The sequence below is a fragment of the Callionymus lyra genome, chromosome 19 (assembly GCF_982586985.1).
Source record: "Callionymus lyra chromosome 19, fCalLyr1.hap1.1, whole genome shotgun sequence".
NCBI classification, from domain to species: Eukaryota; Metazoa; Chordata; class Actinopteri; order Syngnathiformes; family Callionymidae; genus Callionymus; species Callionymus lyra.
Window position 1 is genome coordinate 10,497,373 of NC_141836.1, and position 22,613 is coordinate 10,519,985.

At 38.7% G+C, this 22,613-nt stretch overlaps 1 protein-coding gene across 1 annotated transcript in view; it reads left to right on the forward strand.

Moving 5' to 3' along the window:
• LOC148059445 (IQ motif and SEC7 domain-containing protein 2-like) overlaps positions 1–22,613 on the forward strand; it is a 105,121-nt gene that overhangs the window by 69,007 nt on the left and 13,501 nt on the right. Inside the window, exons 3-7 of the mRNA XM_087782106.1 lie at positions 18,401–18,566; positions 19,321–19,488; positions 20,304–20,477; positions 20,553–20,648; positions 21,748–22,346. Of these exons, the coding sequence (XP_087638232.1) occupies positions 18,401–18,566; positions 19,321–19,488; positions 20,304–20,477; positions 20,553–20,648; positions 21,748–22,346 (1,203 nt within the window). The remainder of the gene's footprint in view (positions 1–18,400; positions 18,567–19,320; positions 19,489–20,303; positions 20,478–20,552; positions 20,649–21,747; positions 22,347–22,613) is intronic.

Here is a 22,613-nt window from a genome sequence, read left to right on the forward strand (position 1 = left end):
TTCTCAGATACTTGGAGTTTACCAAGTATGCAACTGGATCAGGTACTACTGTGTAGCTTAGTTCCTCTGTAGCATCTCATTATTGGAACAAAAAGGAGTAGCTGGAGTCCCATGAACAGGAAGTAGCCTGGTGTCTCCTGAACAGGAATTTCAGGACGGTTTTGCTTGACTGAAGTGTTACCCCCGGCGACTTCCTGAACAAGAAGGAGCCGGGGGTCTTCTAAACAGGAAGTAGCCAGAGGTCTCATCAACAGGAAGTAGCCTGATGTTTCCTGAACAGGAAGTAGCTTGGTGTGTCCTGAACAGGGAGTAACCTGGTGTCTCCTGAACAGGAAGTAGTCAGGGGTCTCCTAAAGAGGAAGTAGCGGTCTTCTGAACAGGAAGTAGCCAGGGAGAGACTTTAGGACGGTTACGCATGATCAAAGTGTTACCCCCGGGTACTTCCTGAACATGAAGTACCAAGGAGTCTACTGAACTGGAAGTAGCCTGGTGTCTTTTGAACTGAAAGTAGCCTGGTGTCTCTCGGAAAGGATGTAGCCTAATCTCACATAAACAGGAAGTAGCCGGAGGTGTCTTGTACGGGAAGTAGCCAGAAGTGTCTTGAACAGGGAGTAGCCGGGGGTCGCTTGAACAAGATGTAGCCTGATGTCACCTAAACAGGAAGTATCCTTGTAACCCTTAAACAGGAAGTAGCCTGATATCTCTTGAACAGGAAGTAGCCTTGTTTCTCTAACATGATGTAGCCTGGTGTCAACCTTCAACAGGAAGTAGCTGAGTGTTGTCCAGGAAAAAAAGTGTTGTGGTGTCAGCCAAACAGGAATTTGCCAAAGGTTGTTTGAATAGAAAGTTGCTGAATTTTCGCTAGAAAGGGAAGTAGCCAGATGTGGTGAGCAGGATGCGGCCAATTACAGCCTAGCCTAGATTTTCCTTAGGTATATAAATGCTATTTTTCAGGTCCACTCACGACATTCATTTTCTCGTAGCCGTTATAATGGTTTTAAAGGAGAAGAAAAAGATACAATTTATCAAGTCATCTTGGGATCTGTCACCATCTTTTCTTCTCTAACTGTCTGACCTTCGGCACATCGAAGCAGGCGATTTGAAGAACGTAGGAAATAATGTCTGAATGAACTATTGAACAGTAGCGAATGAGAGAGCAGCCTCGGAGTCACATGCTTGCCTGACATTTCAGCTCCATTTAAGATTTAAAACTACGTGTAAAGAACAACAAAAATGTCAGTCAAAATTACTATATAGACTAAAATAGGTTTATTTATTTGCAGATAATTTCAGTTGTTATTTTATTTTCTCGCTTAGTTTTCAGACATTTTACTTGTATATTTAAAAGTGGTGTACGTACTTTTTCATGGCAAAGTTCGGTGCACGCAGCTACATTTTTGGGTGAAGGGAAAAATATCTCAATAATATCGACACTGCAACTCAAGACGCTAATATCAAATATCCCACATTTTTTACAATATCGTGCAGTCATATTTTATAGTGTAATAATAATAATAATAATAATAATCTCTATTTATATAGCGCCTTTCTGATGAGTGTTATATTTTGTTTTTTCAGTCTCTTGCCATTTTATGAGCTTATTTTTATTTTACATTTAATCAAGTCTTGGTCAGTTTTGACTTCTACTTATAATAGAACATTTTGCTAATCCAAAAAAAATTTGAACTGCCAAAACTTTAACTCAAGGTTAAAGTGAAGAGAACGAAAATTCAAGCATTTTTTTCTGATTGTAATGGTCTGTGATTTGCGTATATTATACTGTATAATCAGTTTCTCTAATCCTAAAGGATCACCGTATCCATGCTTTTCATGCCAGCTCCGTCCACATACTTTCTTCATGTTTTTCTTAGTCATGCCCGCCTCTTGTTCTCCTTTTTCATGTTCCACCCTTGAACCACATTTCTCCTCCTCCCTGTTTAACCTCCCCCCCGATCCCTCCGACTCCATTTTCTTCACGTTCCTTTCATCGTAATCAGGTTTGCAGCCGGAGGCTAAATCTTCTACACTTGCTTCCGACTCCAAACCCCGCTTCCTTTAACCCAGGTTAACCCTCCTACTGTAACCGTCCCTTCACCGTCAAGATCTCCTTGTTTGTTCATCCCCCTCTCCTCTCTCACACGAGGCGACATTGAACGGGAACATATTTCTAGTCCTGCCATCTTCGCGGCGGCAGGCGGCCGAGTGTGCAGCCGGTGACCCGCGGCGCGGCGCTAAATTTGAGATGTGTCCAGGCTGCAGGTTGTGTTTTGGCGACGCAGCAACCTGCGAGAGAAGACAAACAATGTCTATTTATAGCCACGCCCGGAATCAACCCGCTAAATGAGCCAGTTCGACATTAGCGGAAGAGAAAGAGTGCAGGAATGTGACAAGCTGTCGTTCCTGGAGGGATTAACATTTTAAGTAGAGTTTAGTGCCCCCTTAGTTCCATTAATAAAGATTATATTTTTTGAAGTTAAAGAAATAAAAGCTGATTAAATACTATTACCTTCCGGAAAAGATTGAATGTTTTTAGTTAACTATATATTTTTTAGATATTATTATGAAGCATGAACTCAAGCAGCTGCTGTTTGGTGTAAATGGATGTAGTATTTTATTAAAATTGCAACTTGGAGGTAATCCCAGAAACTGGGAAGATGACTCTGATAGTGTAAGAAGCTCTTTACCTTCTTTCATTTAATGATTCTTTTTTTTTCTCAATGTATACGGTATTCTGTATCACGCTGCTGTAACCTTGAACATGTTCCACCATTAATCGTTTAGAGTTTTTGAGAGACGATGGATGGATGGATGGATGGGTGGATGAAATTATAGATGGAAAGTACTAGTACTAGAAAGTTTGTTGGTGAACAGGTGATGGATGATTGGATGGTTGGGTCGGTGGATAGATGGGTGAGTTATAAATTGATGGGTAAATTGGTGTATGTTGGTGGTTGGATGGGTGGATGATTGGATGAATGGATGGGTAGGTGTGTAGATGGATGGATGGATGGATACACTAATAGATGGATGAGTGAATTGATTGGTGGATGAATGAATGGATTGATGGATGGATGGATGGATAGATTATTGGATGGATGGATGGATGGATGGATAGATTATTGGATGGATGGATGGGTGGATAAATTAAGAAATGTTTGAATAGATGAATGGATGGATGGCTTGCTGGAAGAATTGATGGATTGATGGGTGGGTGGATGAAATTATCGGTGGGTAGATGGATGGATACACTAATGGATGGATGAGTGAATTGATTGGTGGATGAGTGGATGGATTGATGAATGGATGAATGGATAGATGGATACATTATTGGACGGATTGTTGGGTAGAAGAATTGATGGATTGATAGGTGAGTGGATTAATTCATTGGTGGATGGGTGGATGGGTGGATAGGTGGATAAATCAATAGATGGATGGATAAATTGGTGAATTTATTTATGGATGAATGGATGGTGAATACATTAATGGGTTGGTATGTTTGTCAATTAATTAATTGGTTGATGAATGGATGGGTGGATTAATTGATGGATTGTTGAAGGATGAATAAGTTGATGGGTGGAAAGATGGATGGGTGCATGAATTGATGGATAGGTGGATGAATTTATTGGTGGATCAATTGTCCATGGATTGGTGTATGAATGCATGCAAGCGTTGATAAATGATGGATGAATGGATGATATGGCAGGTGTGTCGGTGGATGGATGGATGAATGGATGGATGGATGGATGAATGGATAGATAGATACATTATTAGATGGATTGTTGGGTAGAACAATTGATGGATTGATAAGTGGGTGGATTCATTTATTGGTGGATGGATGAATGGCTAAAATTATCTTATCATTTGTTTTATCACAAACATGATAAATGTACATGAACAAAATATATGTAATGTGTTCTATGGTCTGTAGTTTAAAGTAAGAATGAAATAGTACTTAAGTATTGCCACTTATTGTTGCTTCTCAAGCACCAGATCACTAAAATAGTTGAATATCATCATTTAAAATCAGAAAACCTCAATAACTAAACCTAAATAAACCCCCCTTTCATCAAATAAGTGTTTTTTGTTATTATTTTTTTTACTGTATACTGAGAAATGAGACTTTTTTTTGGTGCTTTCCTAGTTTTCTATCTTCAATCTTGAACAAATATCTGTCATCCTACTGTCGCTGCTGTTCTCTGATATCAAATAAATGATGGTAAAAAGGATGCAAAAGCGACTCCCACCATTTGCATAGAAGTCGCTGGTTTCCCTCCATTATAAAATTGTAGAAGCTCCTCATGCCTTGAACTCTCCAGGATCTGAGAAACCGCACAGCTGCTCTCGATCCTGCGCACAATCTTGTTTATATTTGGACTTCCCTGCCTCATGAATTTGTCTTTTATGGGAAATACAATGAATTCCCGCTTGTTGTAGTAGAAGATAAAAAGATTTAACTCCACCAGGTCTTCAGAGAAAATTAGATCGTTCCAGAATAAGGGAGACGCCGTCGTGCTCGGCTAAATGTGATATATTGCTGTAAACTTTGAGCTCGGTTTAAATGTCTTCTCACTTGCATTTGTTTTTTTTTTTTTTGTCTTGCTGTTTTATAACCGGAGGCGTTGAAACGCAAGAAGTGAGACCGTGTGAAAAGAAAAGATCTCGTCATCCGCTGATTGTGTTTCGAACGGCCTGGATCGGTTGCCATGGCCACCGTAAAGCAGGAGTTGAACTCCCATCTGCGCGGCAGTAATGGGCTCGTCCGTCTGGTTCCTGCGACTGACTCGGTCTGATCTTGAGCACTTTCGCCAGGTGACGGCGACCTCTGTCTGACCGCGTGCGAGGATGCTTGATGTAAGTGACACTTGGAAGGTGTTTCCTGTTGACCTTGGCTCCGGCTGCTTTTGATCTGATTTTCACACCGCAGGTCGTTGTTTTAGATCGGTTGCTTCCTCTGACTCTTTGAGATGAAGTTCAAAAAGATAAACAAATGTTGTTATTGATTCACAAATTATAATTATGCTTGAGTTAAACTTTGCTCGTCAATCAAAAGCATATTGATTTTCATTCTGATTTACAGGTTTTTATTCTTTAATTGGAACCAAGAAGATAAGAACTTGAGGTTTTCATTAAATTAATTATATTATTATTATGATTACTATATCATTGAGTATTTCCTTTTCAATTTCTTACAGTTTAACAGCATTGTATAAACATATATTTTATATTTTGCTGACAGAATTTATAAAGAATTTAAGACAAGAGGAGAAAAAAATGCCAAAATAATGTCAGAATTCTCACCTACAAGTCAGAATTCTGAGGTTAAAGTAGCGACTCTGACTTAAAATGTGATTTAAGAAAAAAGTATCTTTACTTTTTGACATAAATTAATGCAATGGTCTTCAAAAATTGTTAACATTTCCAGGGATTGTTGTTGACGATTGAGTTATCTCTCCTATATACCTGTATGGCCTCAAATGGCTTCTGCATTAAAAAAAAGATTTTTCAATTGTTTATTCCATATAAATGTAATCATTTTATTCAACCCTTAATTAATTACTTTAGTTGTATTTGTATATTTATATATAAAGACCATATATTTGAGTATTATTTGAATTGCATTCATAATTGTTGACCAAATTCAGGGGGAAAGTAAACACACTTGGAAGTAGACGTCCCGGACACACACACACACACTGACCTTCACACTGATGATTCATCTGATTTGAGCCGGAGCAGAGGGCATCCATGCCAAACCAAAGTCTGCCAAATGATTGAAGCCTCCCTCGCTGGCGCGGCAGCGGACCTGCTGCTTGACTGCACACGTCCTGCTCGCAGCTCGGCCCGGCGTCCGTCATTAAGAGTAACGAAGCCAGATATGATACTGTTAGGATATTGATTTTCTGCTTGGGAATGAAAGAAACACATATTTATGCTTAGCTTTAGAACCACTTCTGGAAAACGACTGGTCAGTAGAGCGGAATGTAATAAATGTGTCCAGAAAACATCCTGACAATGTCCTTAAGACTTTTATCAGCCTCTGGGATCTCTAGTATTTTGGTTCCCAGGGTTTGTTTCCATCCATTATTCACAAATCGGACAAAATGAATTTTTAAATCTAATGACTTTAACAATTCTTACATGTTTAGAATTTCCCAAGTTAAATTGGCATAAAATAAAAAATCCATTAATGTTATAATAAACCTATTATTTTAATACTATACTTAAGAAAATATATATAATTTTAATGTAAGTACCTCAAAAGTGTGAAAGGTTTTGTCTATAATATCCTGAATCGATTTTTAAAGTATAAATCCACAAATAAAAGTCAATACAAGGAATCTATTTCATGAAAACGAAAATGGATTTAAGAGGAATACATACATATTCTACTTAAAGTCAAGACACAAAAACAAAAAAAAAAACATTTTATACATCACATATTCATTAAAGACAGACTGTAGTCTCATTGAATTGAACACATTTTACCAACAGGATACACTAATAATATACATTTATAACTTCTTACAAGAACACTGTTTCGTACAAATATGTCAAATAGTACATCTCTCAAACCCTTGCTGGAGCCAAGGTCTTAAATATTTTGATTTGATTAACTCTCTTTTTGCATTAGTGTAGATAGAATTAAGTTAAGCTAAAGGTCAACTAATGTCTAACCTCAATTCTCCTGACTCACTCACATGTTTAAAATGTCCAAGTCTTCCTCTCCAAGATGCAATTAGTCCCTAATGAGGACCATAGTTGTTTTTTTTATAAAGTTTAAGGATGAAACCTCGGCGAACGAGAGGTTACGAGAGCGAGGTCCGATTATGATGTAATAATGTCTTCGGTTCCTCCTCCAGCCAGCTGTAATCACGCCCCTGCTTTGTTTATACAGAGAAGTCCCTTGGAGGTGGAGACTTCCGGGATTGATGACGTGCGGTGACCAACCTTGATGCTCAACCACTCACAGAGTGCTTTTAGAGTGGGCATGGCTATGGTAAACAAGATTTAATCTCCAGAAAAATGAAGCATCGTCAGTGGGCGGGGCTTAAGATAATTTTCTAATGACAATATTTCAATGAAAAGAGAGTTTTGTACAAACAAAAACACACACACATGATACAATAGAGTCTTAAAATCAACACACTTCTTGTGTTAACACAAGAACCAACAGTGCTAGCAACTGTGTTGTGGGTTGTTAAAAAAAACTTCTTGAAAATCCAAAAATAACTCAAAATAAATAAAGAAACAAAGTGGAAAAAGGCACCGCTTCCATAGAATGGTTCTTGATTGTGATGAAAAATAATTCCCCGGGTTACGTCTGCGCAGCCACGTCTTTTATTTGCAATAACGGCAGCGTCGAGAAAAAAAAAAGCAGGGAATTGTGTACAGTTTTATCTACTGCGTAAACACGGGCAGGGATCTCACACAGATGGGCTTTTATTAAACTAACACGGTGCAATGGTTAATTTGTTGTGTTTGCTCTGCGCTCCTCAGCGAGAATTAAATCTTAATGCATTGTTTGTAGATAATTAAACTGCGGAAAAGAAAACCTGGGAAAGGATTAGAAGCTCCGTGTACCCGGGTCCAGATTGAAGCGGCATTCCGGACAGTCGAGTAGCACTTTAGCTGCAGCTAACCAACTGTAGATAACAAGCTCAACGATAAAGAATAAAATCGTAAAACGATCAGAAACTGGAGACGTCACGTGGTTTTTCCACGGAATTAAATAATCAGCTCGAAAAATCCAGATATTATGAGCGTATGATGAGTTTCTCTCGGGGTCCTCAAGTGTTCCCCGCTTAGAGAAAATACTCTAAAATCAGCGGCGTATTGTTGCCTGACGGCATCTTCCCCACGACCTCCTTCATCCCCGTCTTTGTGTTTCCTGCCTTTGATTTATTGTGCGCTGGCGCTTTTTTTTTTTTCCAAGAAGCTTTTCCCAGGATTGGAATCGTTTTTTTTACGTCGACCCGGAGGGACAGGAGAGAAGGAATGTCGAGGAAACCTACACAGATATTGACTCAAATGACCGTTTACGAGCTGAATCCTTCGCTTTTTTTTAAAAACTTTAATAGAATCCGCCAGTTACTCCCAGCAAAGTGCACTTGAGTACACTTGTGTCCCAGATCTGCGGAGTCAGCGCTTTTCATCGCAAGAGAAAAGCTTTAAGATAGTTTAACACGGTATCTCCATTTAATCTTCAACATGCGGGGGAATTAAAGGGTGGGGTGGATGATCTTCAAAATGGTGTGAGCAAGCGAACCCTTTTTTTTTTACTATTGTTTAGCCATAAGGCCCCGGTTTTTTAACTTGGCAGCGTCTGATTTACGGAGAAAGGCGAGTCGAGGTCAGGCGGAGGCGGCGTCTTGCCAGAGCCTGCATTAGGAATTTTTGGCCGTCATGAAGACTCGAGGTCCAGCAGCCATTACTCGCGAGTAGAGAGACGCACCGACAGGTATCAACGGAGGTCGGAGACGGAGCCGCGGTCGATCAAATCTGTCGGCGTTAATCAAAACATTGACCTGGACACGCTATGGTTGGGATTAACACTCTTTTTGTTAATGAACCTTTTAAAATAATGTGGTTCATTCTTTCAAAAACATCACAATCGGTTTCGATCACATTATTTGATCCTCATTTGATCACTAATGACTGTCCAGACATGCGCGTTATGGTCTGTAATTTGATTAGTTTTGGGCTGATGGCCCCGTTTAATCCAAATTGACGGACTGAGGAAAGCGATGAGGACAGTCTGCAGAGAAACTTTTCACTGGCCACTGAGGTCAAGTCTATTGAACAACACATTTTGTTCTTTTTTTAAATTGTTTTCTCGTTTACATTTTTGGACTAAGTATTTAAAATAATCCTAAGGAAAGACGATGACTGGGGATGAGAGGATACAGTCGACTGCAGCAGCTTTTGAAGCTTTTGGTTTCAAAACAAAAGAAAGCAGTGTTACTAATGAACTTTATTTTTTTTTATGTACTTTTTGAATTAAATGAGAAGTTCTCACATAAAATCGCACCTTGAACCCTTAGTTTGACTTTAAGAAAATCATGTTTTCGCAGAATTAATCAAGCGTTATTGAAGATTTATTTGTTTGTTATTGAGGATTACAATTCTCTTGCATTTCGAATTCTCCATCTAAAGTGACCTTATCTTTAATTTAAATATGATTTAATTGGTGTTTTGTCAACTGGTCGACATCAAATCTTTAATAGTTCACCATCTAGTGCAATCATAGAAGTGGCCAAAAGCAGTCGAAGTCACAGGCAAAACCAAATCTATTTTTACTTAACTTGTGTTTTTATTCGTCAAATTCCAGTTTTACTCATATTTTTTGACATCTATAATCTCAGTTCCTTATCTTATCTTAAACACTGACATCTTTACAGCTCAACATATCAACATGAACATTAATCTACTGTGATTTCGAGACAGCCACCTGGCGGGGCCACTTAAAATACCTTGGCAGGCCACATCTGAGTTAGATGTGCTCGAGCGTGATTGGTGGGCTGCAGTATTTTTTTTTCGTCCAAAAATGCAGCTCAGGTGGTTGTCAAAACTGGTCGCTGAACGGAAGGAATTCAGGGAACGCGTGTGCATTCGGGACAAGTCAGACTCAATCACGTCATCCTTTCTTAGCCTTGTTTCCAGCAGCAGCAGCGTGGCGTTGCCCGATGGCACTCAGGCAGCAGCACAAACTGCACCTTAAAATTTAGATGGCCAGAGGAGACGAGATGCCATTTTTAGCATGAAGCCACTCTCCGTGTGACGTTGTGTCCTTAAAGAGGCTTTTCGAAACACAGTCTTTTTTACGCAGATGATGATCTACACTTTCTTTGCAAACCATTTCCCGCTGGATTCTCGTATTCAGTCCCGCTGAGGTACGACATCTCTGTTTCACGGCCTCTCCTTTATCCCTAAAATACTTGGCGACATGTTGTGTAGCAAGGACATGTAAAGAATTCTGCAGACCATCTGCTGCGGAGAGAGAGGCATCAAGTGTGTGAGGGAGATGTGGGGGAAACACATTGTTAGTAGCATCTCCACGCCTCGGGGTTTAGTGCCATTTGGTGCCTGTTTTCAGCAACAGCCACGGAAAACACACACAAAAAGTGTTTACAAACACACACACTCATGCGCATACACACACACACACGTTCTCTGTTGAAACAAGGCCTCAATGAACTGTGTCTCAATAACACACATTTCTCAAAGGGTCCCTGTTGTGTCCTAATGTGGAGCGCTTTGGGCCCCCAGGGCCGATGAGCTGTGTGGTTGCTGGTTCCAATCTGGCTACTGAGATATTGACCAGAATTATGGCTTAATAACTACACGGTTTTTGCTAAATGAAACAATACAACGTAATAATAATAAAATGTGTATATATATATATTTTGAATCCAGATTTTCCAATTGATTTTCTATTACAGCACATTTTATCACTATTGTCGCATGAAGGTCGATGCATTTTTTGGTATTTTATTTTATCCTCATGTATGTATAGTCCTTTTATTTCTGCTTTTTTTTTTTGTTGCTTTTTCTTGCACTAAGGAGACGTTGGCACGTTAACAGAAAAGCAATCGAAAGCTGCTCGAGTCGACTGTATCCTCTCATCCTCAGTCACGTAACTCCATTTATTTTATTAAAAATAATTAATTACAATTAAATAAGCTTTTAATTAAATAATTAAAAGCTGCTAGAATCAACTGTATCCTCTCATCCTCAGTCCTGTTACTCCATTTATTTTATTAAAAATAATTAATTACAATTAAATAAGCTTTTAATTAAATAATTAAAAGCTGCTAGAGTCGACTGTAGCCTCTCATCCTTAGTCACGTTAATCCATTAATTTTATTAAAAAAAAATAATTATAATAAAAAAACGTTTAATTAAATAATTAAAAGCTGCTTGAGTCGACTGTATCCTCTCATCCTCAGTCACGTTACTCAATTTTTTTTAATAAAATTAATTAATTTTAATTAAAAAGGCTTTTAATTAAATAATTAAAAGCTGCTAGAGTCGACTGTATCCTCTCATCCTCAGTCACGTTACTCCATTTATTTTATTAAAAATAATTAATTATAATTAAATGAGCTTTTAATTAAACAATTAAAGCTTAATTAAAAGCTGCTTGGGTTGACTGTATCCTCTCATCCTCAGCCACGTTACTCCATTTATTTTATTAAAAACAATTAATTATAATTAAATGAGCTTTTAATTAAATAATTAAAAGCTGCTAGAGTCAACTGTATCCTCTCATCCTCAGCCACGTTACTCCATTTATTTTATTAAAACAATTAATTATAATTAAATTAGCTTTTAGTTAAATAATTAAAAGCTGCTAGAGTCGACTGTATCCTCTCATCCTCAGTCACATTACTCCATTTATTTTATTAAAAATAATTAATTATGATGAAATGATCTTTTAATTAAATGATTAAAAGCTGCTAGGGTCGACTGTATCCTCTCATCCTTAGTCACCTCATAGTTATTTTTTCTAGACAAAAAAATGTAATGAATTAATGATTTTTTTCCATTTTAAAGATAAAATAAAATATAAAAAAAAACCACTAACAATAAATTGGTGCTTGAAAAGAAGGAGATAAAATTAAGACCTTTACTCCTTTCTACTTTACTTAATCTATTAATAGTTCAATAATTTTAATTTAAAATTAATAGTACCACAAATTTTCATGGTTATAATTGTATAATTATAAGTTAAACAACAAGTATTATAATATTGAACAATCCACAAGATTTATTTATTTTATTATTTATTTATTATCGATTAATTCCATCCTTTTTCGAGCTCTTTCCATAGATCCACACCAACAACTGAAATACACATTTTTTTCTCCTTTCTAACTAACACTTTTTTTTTTTTTTTTTTTTTTTTCTCTTAAATATAATCGCCACTTATCCTTTAACCTCCTTGGCAGAGGTAAACCCCAGGTTGGGTCTCCTCAAGGTCAAGAATGTATATATTCCCATGCAGGCGTCTGCTCTCCGCCGCTGCCCCGTCGACAGCAGCTGTTGTCTCTGCAGCTGCGTAATTACACACGACCGCAGTTAATTACAGAGTGGAATTAATTACAGGAGACCGACACACTGACCTCCCGCAAGAGTGACTTTGACAGAACGTCGTCTGCGTTTTCTTTTTCTGCGACGAAAGTCCAGCCGATCGCTGCGTCGGCTGGAGGCGATAAATATCTCTCGGGAGGCTCGAAGATAAACAGCCAAATAAAACCTTCGTTTCCGATGCTGAAGAGGATTCAATATCGAAGAGGTCTATGAAAAGGATGGAGATGAAACTCTATTACAGCCTTAGTTGAAGTAAATACGACGTGAATAACTCATGATATTGAATCAATATTCAACAGCAATGTCTTGCCATTAAAAAAAATATATATATATATATTTATATGTAATTTTTGGAAGGCTTTCAAATCCAATTTTAATTTTCATAATAGTTATTTCCTGTTTTATATTTCAATAAAGTCTTAAAAAAGATATATTTTTATTTTATTTTATACAACTCACCTTTCCTATCAACACTATGGGTGTGAAGAAATATCGCAATTTGCTTTTTCACAATAACATCAATATTTAATTGGTAGTTATTTAAGTTTTCGATATCAAATCATATCATAGTAATTTTCTGGTTTATATAAAATAATATATATACATATTTGTTTTTAATTAACATGCAAATATTCAGAGCATTCGTTAATTTTTCTGTTGCAATTGAAATTCTGAGATGGCAGCAGTCATTACGTCCTCCGTAGCTAAAGGGAAGAATGAAATCTGGCGGGATTCCGACGATAACTGAGGACGAGAGGATACAGTCAAACTCCAGCAGCTTTTAAAGCTGATGTTTGGACATATTTTGGTGATGACTGAGGACGAGAGGATACAGTCGACTCCAGTACCTTTAAAGCTGATGTTTGGACATATTTTGGTGATGACTGAGGACGAGAGGATACAGTCGACTCCAGTAGCTTTTAAAGTTAATCTTTGGACATATTTTGGTGATGACTGAGGACGAGAGGATACAGTCGACTCCAGTACCTTTAAAGCTGATGTTTGGACATATTTTGGTGATGACTGAGGACGAGAGGATACAGTCGACTCCAGTAGCTTTTAAAGTTAATCTTTGGACATATTTTGGTTCTAAAACAAATAAAAATCAGTAACGACTTCATCAAGAGTCATGTGGTCTGTAAATTCTGCGACACTAGAGTCAAGTACTCGACAATACTACAAATATATACTTGTTACTACAGTATCGTAATATATCTTGTCGTTACCCCTGTCGCGTGACATGCACTTTTTGCTTATTTGGGGCAAATTTTTCTATTATTTATTTTTGTCTTTCTATATGTTTTGTATGTATTTATTGTAATTTTGTATGAATTTATTGTATTTATTGTAATCTACTTGTAGATGCTTGAACAGATGGATGTGTTTTTTTGCTTCTGGACAAAATAATTTCTCCTCCAGAGGATCAATAAAGTATCTATCGATCTATATCACCAGATTCTTAGTAATACTTAAGATCCCCCCTGAATACTTCACACTGTGTCTCCTGGTCGGACTAAAGACGTCTGGCAGCAGATGATCAGTGACTATTTAGATAATTTAAAAAAAAGAAGCGACGCAGCTCTTCACTGTGTTTCCACGGCTGCTCTTGACTTAGTTTCCATCGGCCATGTGAGGCTGACGGGCGGTGACTCCTCGCCGTAAATGAAGAGCCGTCGTGACATACTGGGAGCGAGTGTGACAAAAAAAGGCAGCGAGTCCACGGGTCTGACACCAGTGCACCAGCAGCATGATGATCCGATTATTCACGGGCCCGACCTCACTCCCTCGATGACTTCACTTCAGACATCACACCATGTTGGCTTTTGTTTGCTTTTTATATGCTAAAGTTTTTTTTTTTAAAAGAGGGCGAGCGAGATAATGATTTCCAAAAGCTTCCGCGAGAGACTCCTCTTGAGGATGGATGCTGACATTTAATCTTTTTTTTATTGTGATGTCTTTCAAACTCGATGGCGTCGAGCTGTAGTTTCCCTTCAGCACAACACTTTGATTTGAAAGGGTGTTTATATTTCAGGGGGATAAATGGATCCACTCGAAGAGACGGACAGATTAATTTGTTAATGGATGGATATAGGAATTTAATGGATGGATTTATAGATCGGACGACGGATAAATAATATATGGACGGATGGAGAGAGCGGAGGGAAGATGGGTCGCTGGATTGTCGAGTTGCTTCTAGACCCATGGTTTAGCTAATAATTAAGGGTGTAGGAAAATATTAATACACCTTTTTATTATTATTATTAATAGTGTTTTCATGATGAGCTTAGACCAGGAAGAGACATCAGAGATTAGAACTGGTTTATAGTCACAACTATTTTACTTGCAAGGAGAGTTTAATACAGAATATTCTCGTTGAATGTCCCATTTTCACTGTTTCGGTCGAAGCTTTATACTCCAGAGTAAGTTGTTTATTATTCGAGAAAACGGGAAGAAACTTAAGCCATGAAAACAGAACAGATGGTGTTAAATGAAGCAAACTTAGATTTCTTCCTGATACCTTATCTCATTAAAGCTGTCATGTGTCTTTTTGTGACATTCCAAAGCAAGATAAAACCTAAGCTGTGTTTTTGAAAATGTAGCAATGATTCAAATGTAAATATCTGTGGTTCAGCAAACACTCAAAACAATCAATACTGAATCTTTTTTAAAAAAATTTAAAGTAACAATTAAAACAATTAAATTGCAAATATTGACTTCTTCTCTGGTGACATAAAAATGTAGTTCCCTCTGTTTGAATTCAGTAAGCTAATGTTAAGCATTTAAAACAGTGTATTTACTATGCTATGACAATGTTACTACTATTAAATTCTTAACTCAATTTACAGTTTTTCCTACAGTATCGTAATACATCGTAGCGTTGTCGTATCACCAGATTTGCATCCCTACTTATAATTGATGAGCTAGGATACATGAATTTTAATATTAATTCATGAGATACATGGAACGACGAAGAAAGAGTATTTTCTTTTAAATAAATCAAAAACCAACAAATAATAATAATCTTAAGATTTTAGAACCACAAAGAGAGACCTGATGGTTGCCACTAGGGGCTGGAATCTTTAACTATATCACGATTCGATTCCGATTATTGAGGCTATGATTCTATAAAAAGTGGATTTTCATTTCGAAATGATTTCTTATTTCACATTTATAAATTATATTTACATATGTATTATCACATTGGTGAACATTTGTCCAAAAACAGTTTAATTGCACAGGAAAGTTGCACTAGCAAAAAATATCATGCGGTAAATACCTGTTGCACAAACGGAAAACTTTAATATGTCTCAGTAGTTTCAAGAATAACAAGATTATGTGATTTATATCTATTTTGAAACGTATTGGAAACATGTGGATGATGAAGACGCTCTATTTTATTAGTAAAATATTTAGAAAAGAAAAAGTTTGGAGACCACTGGATTAGTAGAAGGATGCCTGGATTGATAAATTGAAGGGTGACTTTAAAATTCAGTTCATGTCATGGTGGAAAACCCTTTTATGTGTGGATGGATGTGAAGAATTAAGGAAGGAATCGAGAAGTTAAGACGAAGTTTACGTCACAGTTTTCATTCTCAATCTGCTGTGGATCAACCGCTGTTAATGAGACTCCCTCAAGTCTGCATAATGACTCGTGGAAGTTCGAGATGCTCAAGTGAACCCGTCGCCCCTGCTGCTCTCGCTTCGATTTTAGGCACCGCAACCCAAATAATCTCCTCGAAAAACATACCGACTGCACTCTTGTGGAGGGAAGTTTGACGCTATCAACCACTAGAAGACTTTCAGACGAAGGTACAGAACATGATAAGTATCTGTAGATGATTTTATTTGTCATGGTTGTTGATCTAAATCTTCCCCTGTTGTATAAACTCACTGGATGAATATAGTGGCACTGGTTTTGGTTTTCAATGTCATCCAAAGTTTCCCTGCTCATGTGCCAGCTTACTGCTGAGCTGATGGATAAATCAAACGCACCTCAACCCCTGCAAGTGCTTTTCTATGAGGAGAGATTTAAAAAAAAAATTGAAATAAAGGAAGGCAACATGCGAAGAGAGGGAGCACCACAGTAGGCAGCGGTGGGAGGAGAAGAGAGAGAAAAGCGAGTAGGTGAGGATAGAAACGACGACTGGCAATTACCTGGAGTTTCATCCTCTCAGTTTTGCTGCAGTTTCATCGGGGATGGATGACTGCAGCGAGAGGATCCGCTGTTGTGACGACGTTTTCACACTCAAAGTCTTCTTTTCTGTTTTTTTTAATCCATATTAAACTAACCTCTAACTGAGAATTGACCCGGATAGAAGTCGTGTGGCTTCACACGGCATATTATTCAGAGGAAAGCCAGGGAGATGAAAAAAAGGAGAGGAAACCAAATCGAAAAATATGAGTCACGAGAAAAGATGTATTGAAATAAATACAATAGCAGAGAAGGAGGAAGGTCGTGGTGAAGTATTGTAAAGGATGTAGCAAGAGAAATGGAATCTCTAGGAAAAATGTGTAAAGAAAGCAAAGAAAGTCGAAGATTTCCGGATCAAATTACGACTTAATTGAATTAACGTTTTGTTCTTTATGACACAACTTGTTGACTCATCACAGCCATTTTTAATGTTTTTCCAGATACAGATCCGCCAAATCATTTTATGTGGCCCACTGGATGTTTGGCTCAAAATCAAAGTAGATAAATAATGATATGGTGACCTTGAGAGATTATCATTATCAGAAATGATACGATTTTTATTTAAGTTGTTTATTTTTGTGCTTTTTCTTTTCAGTTGTACTAATGGGTTGACTTTTCCTCTAGGGGTGTGTATTTGCAATGATATGTATCACAATACAAGGGTAACAACATGAGATATTGCAATATATTACAATACTGTAGTAACAAGTATATATGTGTAGTATTGTCGAGTACTTGACTCTGGTGTTGCAGAATTTACAGACCACATGACTCTTGACAAAGTCGTAACTGCTGTCGTTTGTTTTTTCAAACTAAAATATGTCCAAACATCAGCTTTAAAGCTGCCGGAGTTGACCGTATCCTCTCGTCCTCAGTCTCCACCAAAATATGTCCAAACATCAGCTTTAAAAGCTGCAGGAGTCGACTGTATCCTCTCGTCCTCAGTCTCCACCAAAATATGTCCAAACATCAGCTTTAAAAGCTACAGGAGTCAACTGTAACCTCTCGTCCTCAGTCTCCACCAAAATATGTCCAAACATCAGCTTTAAAAGCTACAGGAGTCAACTGTAACCTCTCGTCCTCAGTCTCCACCAAAATATGTCCAAACATCAGCTTTAAAAGCTACAGGAGTCAACTGTATCCTCTCGTCCTCGGTCTCCACCAAAATATGTTCAAACATCAACATTAAAAGCTGCCGGAGTCAACTGTATCCTCTCGTCCTCGGCCATTGTTCCTTTAGCTGCGGAGGACTTAGTGACTCGTGCTGTCTGGTGGCCGGAAATTTAATAGCATCACAAAATTTTACTTAATTATTTGTGTGTTTATTTTGAATCAAATATATATATATATATATTGTATTGTATACATGTTTTATAGAAATATAAACCATTTAATAACTTTGATAAAAAATGATACATGATATGTGTCTGTTGTCCAGGACGTCACACCAGTCCCATAAAGGGAATTAAACACCGAAAATGCAACACGACGAAAGGGACCAGACACACCTGTTTTGTGAAGTGACCCAACAGAAAAAAAAACAAAAACAACTGCGAAGACTTAGTGAATTTCACATTTGATTAAAAAATGAAATTAAAAAAAAAAGAGCATGTGCGTCATCAGCAGGACCCCAACACCAACACGCTCTCTCCCACACGCCGATGATGTGTCTCTCCTGAACACACAACGCTGTACACCCACATTTCCTTCACTCCCGCAGACACTCCGCGAGCATGAGTCAACATCATGTGACCGTGTGTGTGTGTGTGTGTGTGTGTGTGTGTGATGGAGCTTGGCAGTGCCCACGTGTGCGTCCCTGCCAGCTTCACGGGTGCCTTAGATTATTGCTGAAGAGCCTCTTTGATGGAGAATAATTATGGCCGGCCTGTTTCTCTGCCTCCTTCGTTTGTCAGTTCGTCAGCGGGTCAAGATCTCAGACGTGGATCTGGGGTGTGACAGATGGGAGGTTCTGTCATGGGCAAGAAGCGTCTCACTTCCAACACGAAAATCCTTGTTTATAAATTCATAAAATTGCAACAACAGTCCAGGATGTTCATGTCGCACTCACTGCTGCAGCAAGTGAGCCTCGCTAACGCTCTGTGTTTTCCTTCTCCTCAGCGTGGAGGGCGACCCTCAGTGTGCAGAGGCGCTCCCTTTCTCAGATCCGTCCTTCGAGCATCCGCCTCCCTTCTATCGCTATAGCAACAGCCCTCTCACGAGCCCCTGCGACCCGTACGGATCCTCCAGTATTGCGGCGCTGGGTCTTTCTCACGGGCATACACAGGTACAGAGAGACCAGAAGGTTGCTCACGTTTTTTTTTTTCGTCCAAAGTCCTCAGCATTTTTTGATATTTAAATATATAGATATTGGATTCTTAAACTGATGATGTTGGATTTACTGAAAGTGGTAACGTTAAAAGTTTTAGAGCTTCCTGCTTTGACCTTTCAGGCTTTTCCTTGAATTTCTCGAACTCCTGTGTTGTTCTCGGTGTTGTCTTGATCTTTGAAGTATGTACTGTTTTGAGTATTGTTTTGATTGTTAAAGCGCTTTGTGACCCTGGTCTCGAAAAGCGCTATATAAATAAATATTACTTACTTACTTACTTACTTACTTACCTTATTTGGAGTCTCCAGTATATAGCAGTTGTGTGGTTTCTCCAGGTAAAAAAATGATTTTTTAAATTGTCATTTTAAGTTAAAAAAGATGGTTCATTGACAAGGCAAGCATTGAAAGATGGATGGATGGATGGATGGATGGATGGATGGATTTATAGAACTTTATTGATCACATTGGGAAATTATTTTGAGAAATTAGGCATTCCAGTCACGACACAGCAGTGACTAAGTGCAAAGAACAAAGTGAACACAGATCAATAAGATAAAAAAAAAGTAAAAAATAAAAATATTAAAAATAAATGATTTTCTTTTGAATTAACTAAAAAAAAAGAACTAAATTTAACATATAATGCTTGAATTAAATTATAATAATTAAATCGTAATTTTTTTCTAAGCTCAAGAACCTCCACTGCTTCTTCCAGGGAAGCTCTCCCATCTCTCCCCCCAGCCCGGCGAGTCTTGCCTGGGCTCAGAGGACCCGCCATCAGCCGGCCAGTCTGGCGCTCCGCAAGCAAGAGGAGGAGGAGAGCAAACGCTGCAAGGCTCTATCCGACAGCTATGAGCTCTCTACAGACCTCCAGGACAAGAAGGTACACGGGAACGTTCGTCACCATGAAATGGACAGTTTTATTAACAATTAAATTCAATCAAAGGTTGTGTTATCTCAGGGTCATCTTGAACCAAAAGCCCGACAAGAAATGTGTTTGTGGTATTCCTTGTGTTATCTCAGGGTCAACGTGACCCGAAAGCCTGACAGCAAACGTGTTAGAGGTGAACAACTTCCACCACTGCATATGTATTTATGAAAGCCAGAGAGGTCGTTCACCTTGACCCAGAGAGAACACAAGGGATACCACAAACACATTTGTTTTGGGGCCTTCGGGTCACTTTGACCTTTAGATAACAGGTTGACTCTTGACTTTGATTTATCATTAAGTTTTTACTTTCTTTCATTCTTTTTACTGTGTTTTACCTCAATAATTAAATATACTACTTTATGATGTGAATGGAACATATATTGTTTTATGCGGTGTTTTTAAATGAACTTTTACCATTTTTTTTTATAAAAAAAAGCACTTTGTGACACTATAGGCGCACATTGTGTCTGAACTGTGCTTTGTATACAAAAAATGTTTTTTTAATTTATAAATTTCTAAAATGTTCAAAAGTTTTTATTTTACAAGTAAAAAATAATTCATAATTATTTTATAATTATTTATTCAACAATATATATAAACAATAAAATCCAGTTTTCAACATTTGAAAAGCTACTTCAATACTTTTATTCTTTTTATTTTAATATTGAAACACAAAGTGCAACATTTGCTTGAAAGCATAAGGGAGTTTCATGTTATTCCATATATTCCAGACGCCATTAAAATGCTGAATATGCCGGTGTTGACAGGTGGAGATGCTGGAGAGAAAGTACGGCGGCCAGTTCGTGTCGCGGCGGGCCGCCAGGATCATCCAGACGGCCTTCAGACGGTACCGCATGAACAAGAACTTCGAGCGCCTGCGCAGCTCGGCGTCGGAGAGCAGGATGACCCGGCGCATCATCCTGTCCAACATGAGGATGCAGGTACAAACCAATGAAGCTTTTTTTTCTTTCGTAGTCATCATGTCGCTGAACCTTATGTTGTTGTTGTCCGTGTAGTATTCGTTCGACGACCGGCAGCCACATGGTCACGGGTCCGTGGGTCAGCAGGTGTCGGAGGAAGCCGGAGACTTGGATGATTCCTTCTCCAAGCAGGTGGGAGCGACATTTTTTTTTAAGGTCTAAAAATGACCTATAAAAACAAAACTGCAGAACTTATTACCGCTCACATCTTGGCAAAAAAACAGTAAACTCCCATGATGCCTTGCTACCCAATGCTTCATGTACTAACGGTTGATTGGGCGCCAAAATACTGTTTAAACTCTACGTCTTTGTCTCGCAATTTAATTTATTCATTTACTTTATTTATATTCATTTAAGGCTACAAATTGAATTTAGAAGATTATTTTTCTTTTCTATATATATTACAATATCAAACTCTCTCTGTGTAAACAGCCATTCAATTAAAAAATATCCTTTTATTTCAATTCCATTATTTTTAAAAGAAGTTTCAAATTACAAAATGTACAATTTACATAATTATTATTTAAAAATATAGAATTCAATATTTAAAAAACTAAAAAAATGTAAATGAAAAAACATTGTTTAATTTAGCCATTCAATACTCAGTTATTTGTATCTTTACTCTACATTTGAGTACATTAATGTATTTTAAAATCCTAATATATAAACAATTTTTTTTACTGTTAAACACAAATCTAGTATAATTTCTGAAAATGATTATTTCATTTAGTTATTTTTCATTAATTATCTTCAATGATTTCCTGTTTTAACCAAATATTTATTCTCAGTGTCAACGTCACCCGAAAGCCTGACAACAAATGTGTTTGTGGTATCCCTTGTATTGTCTCTGGGTCAACGTGACCAGGAAGCCCGACAACAAATGTGTTTGTGGTAGTCCTTGTGTTATATCAGGGTCACCATGACCCTGAAAGCCCAACAACAAATGTGTTTGTGGTATCCCTTGTGTTATCTCAGGGTCAACGTGACCCGGAAGCCCGACAAAAAATGTGTAAACTCCCATGATGCCTTTCTACCCAATGCTCTATGTACTGTACTAACGGTTGATTGGCCGCCAAAATACTGTTTAAACTCTACGTCTTTGTAGCAAGTAAAGGACAGCTTTGATTAGTTGGCTGGGCGGCAAAGCCCTATGGGAGCTGTTAAGTTACGGAGAGGGTTGCAATTTTGCGAAGAGTTACTACTTCTAGTTTTTAAAATGTTCCTGTTTTAGGTGAAGTCGCTCGCCGACTCCATGGACGACTCCCTCACCTGCCAGTCCGGGCGGGAGGACTCCCAGGAGGCGGGAGGCGACGGCGAGGAGGACGACGAGGAGGAAGAGGAGGAGGAAGAGGAGGAGGAGGAGGAAGGCGAAGAGGACGACGAGGACGAGGAGGAAGACTACCGGCAGTGCACGTGGCGCAACAACGCCCGTCACGTGACGGGGCGGGCGGGGGGAGTCGGGAGGGCGGGCATCGGAGGAGGGGCGGCCATGCACGAGGACAGCACCGCCACCTCCTTCAGCGACGTCACCCTGTACATGGACGACGGCTGCCTCCCCTCCTCGCCGCTCTCCCGCCCGCCGTCCTCGCCGCTGTCTCACCCCAACTCCAGCTCCGACACGGAGTACTGGGGCGGGGGAGGCCGGGAGGACAGCCGGGAGACGGAAGGAGGCAACAGCAACAACAGCCGGAGGAGCAGCACCCCCTGCACCGAGTGTCGGGGGGAGTACAGGGGTAGAGCCGGAGGAGGGGGAGGAGGAGGAGGAGGAGGACACCTCCCGGTCCTGACCATAGAACCACCTAGTGACAGCTCAGTGGACATGAGCGACAGGTGAGCGACGCCACATCTTGTGAATACAAAACTCTGCAACGAGATTTCTGAGCTGCTCTAGTAGAAGAACTCACATTTCTCCGATCTTTAAAACTCTTCACTGGCTTCCAGTTTCATTCAAGATCAATTTTAAAACTCTGGTTCTTACTTTCAGATCTATTCATGGTCAGACTCCTCCTTTACATCAGTGATCTGATCCAGACTTACACCCCAGCTTGGGCTTACTTACTTACTTACTTGAGGGGGCCACATTATATAGAGCGACTG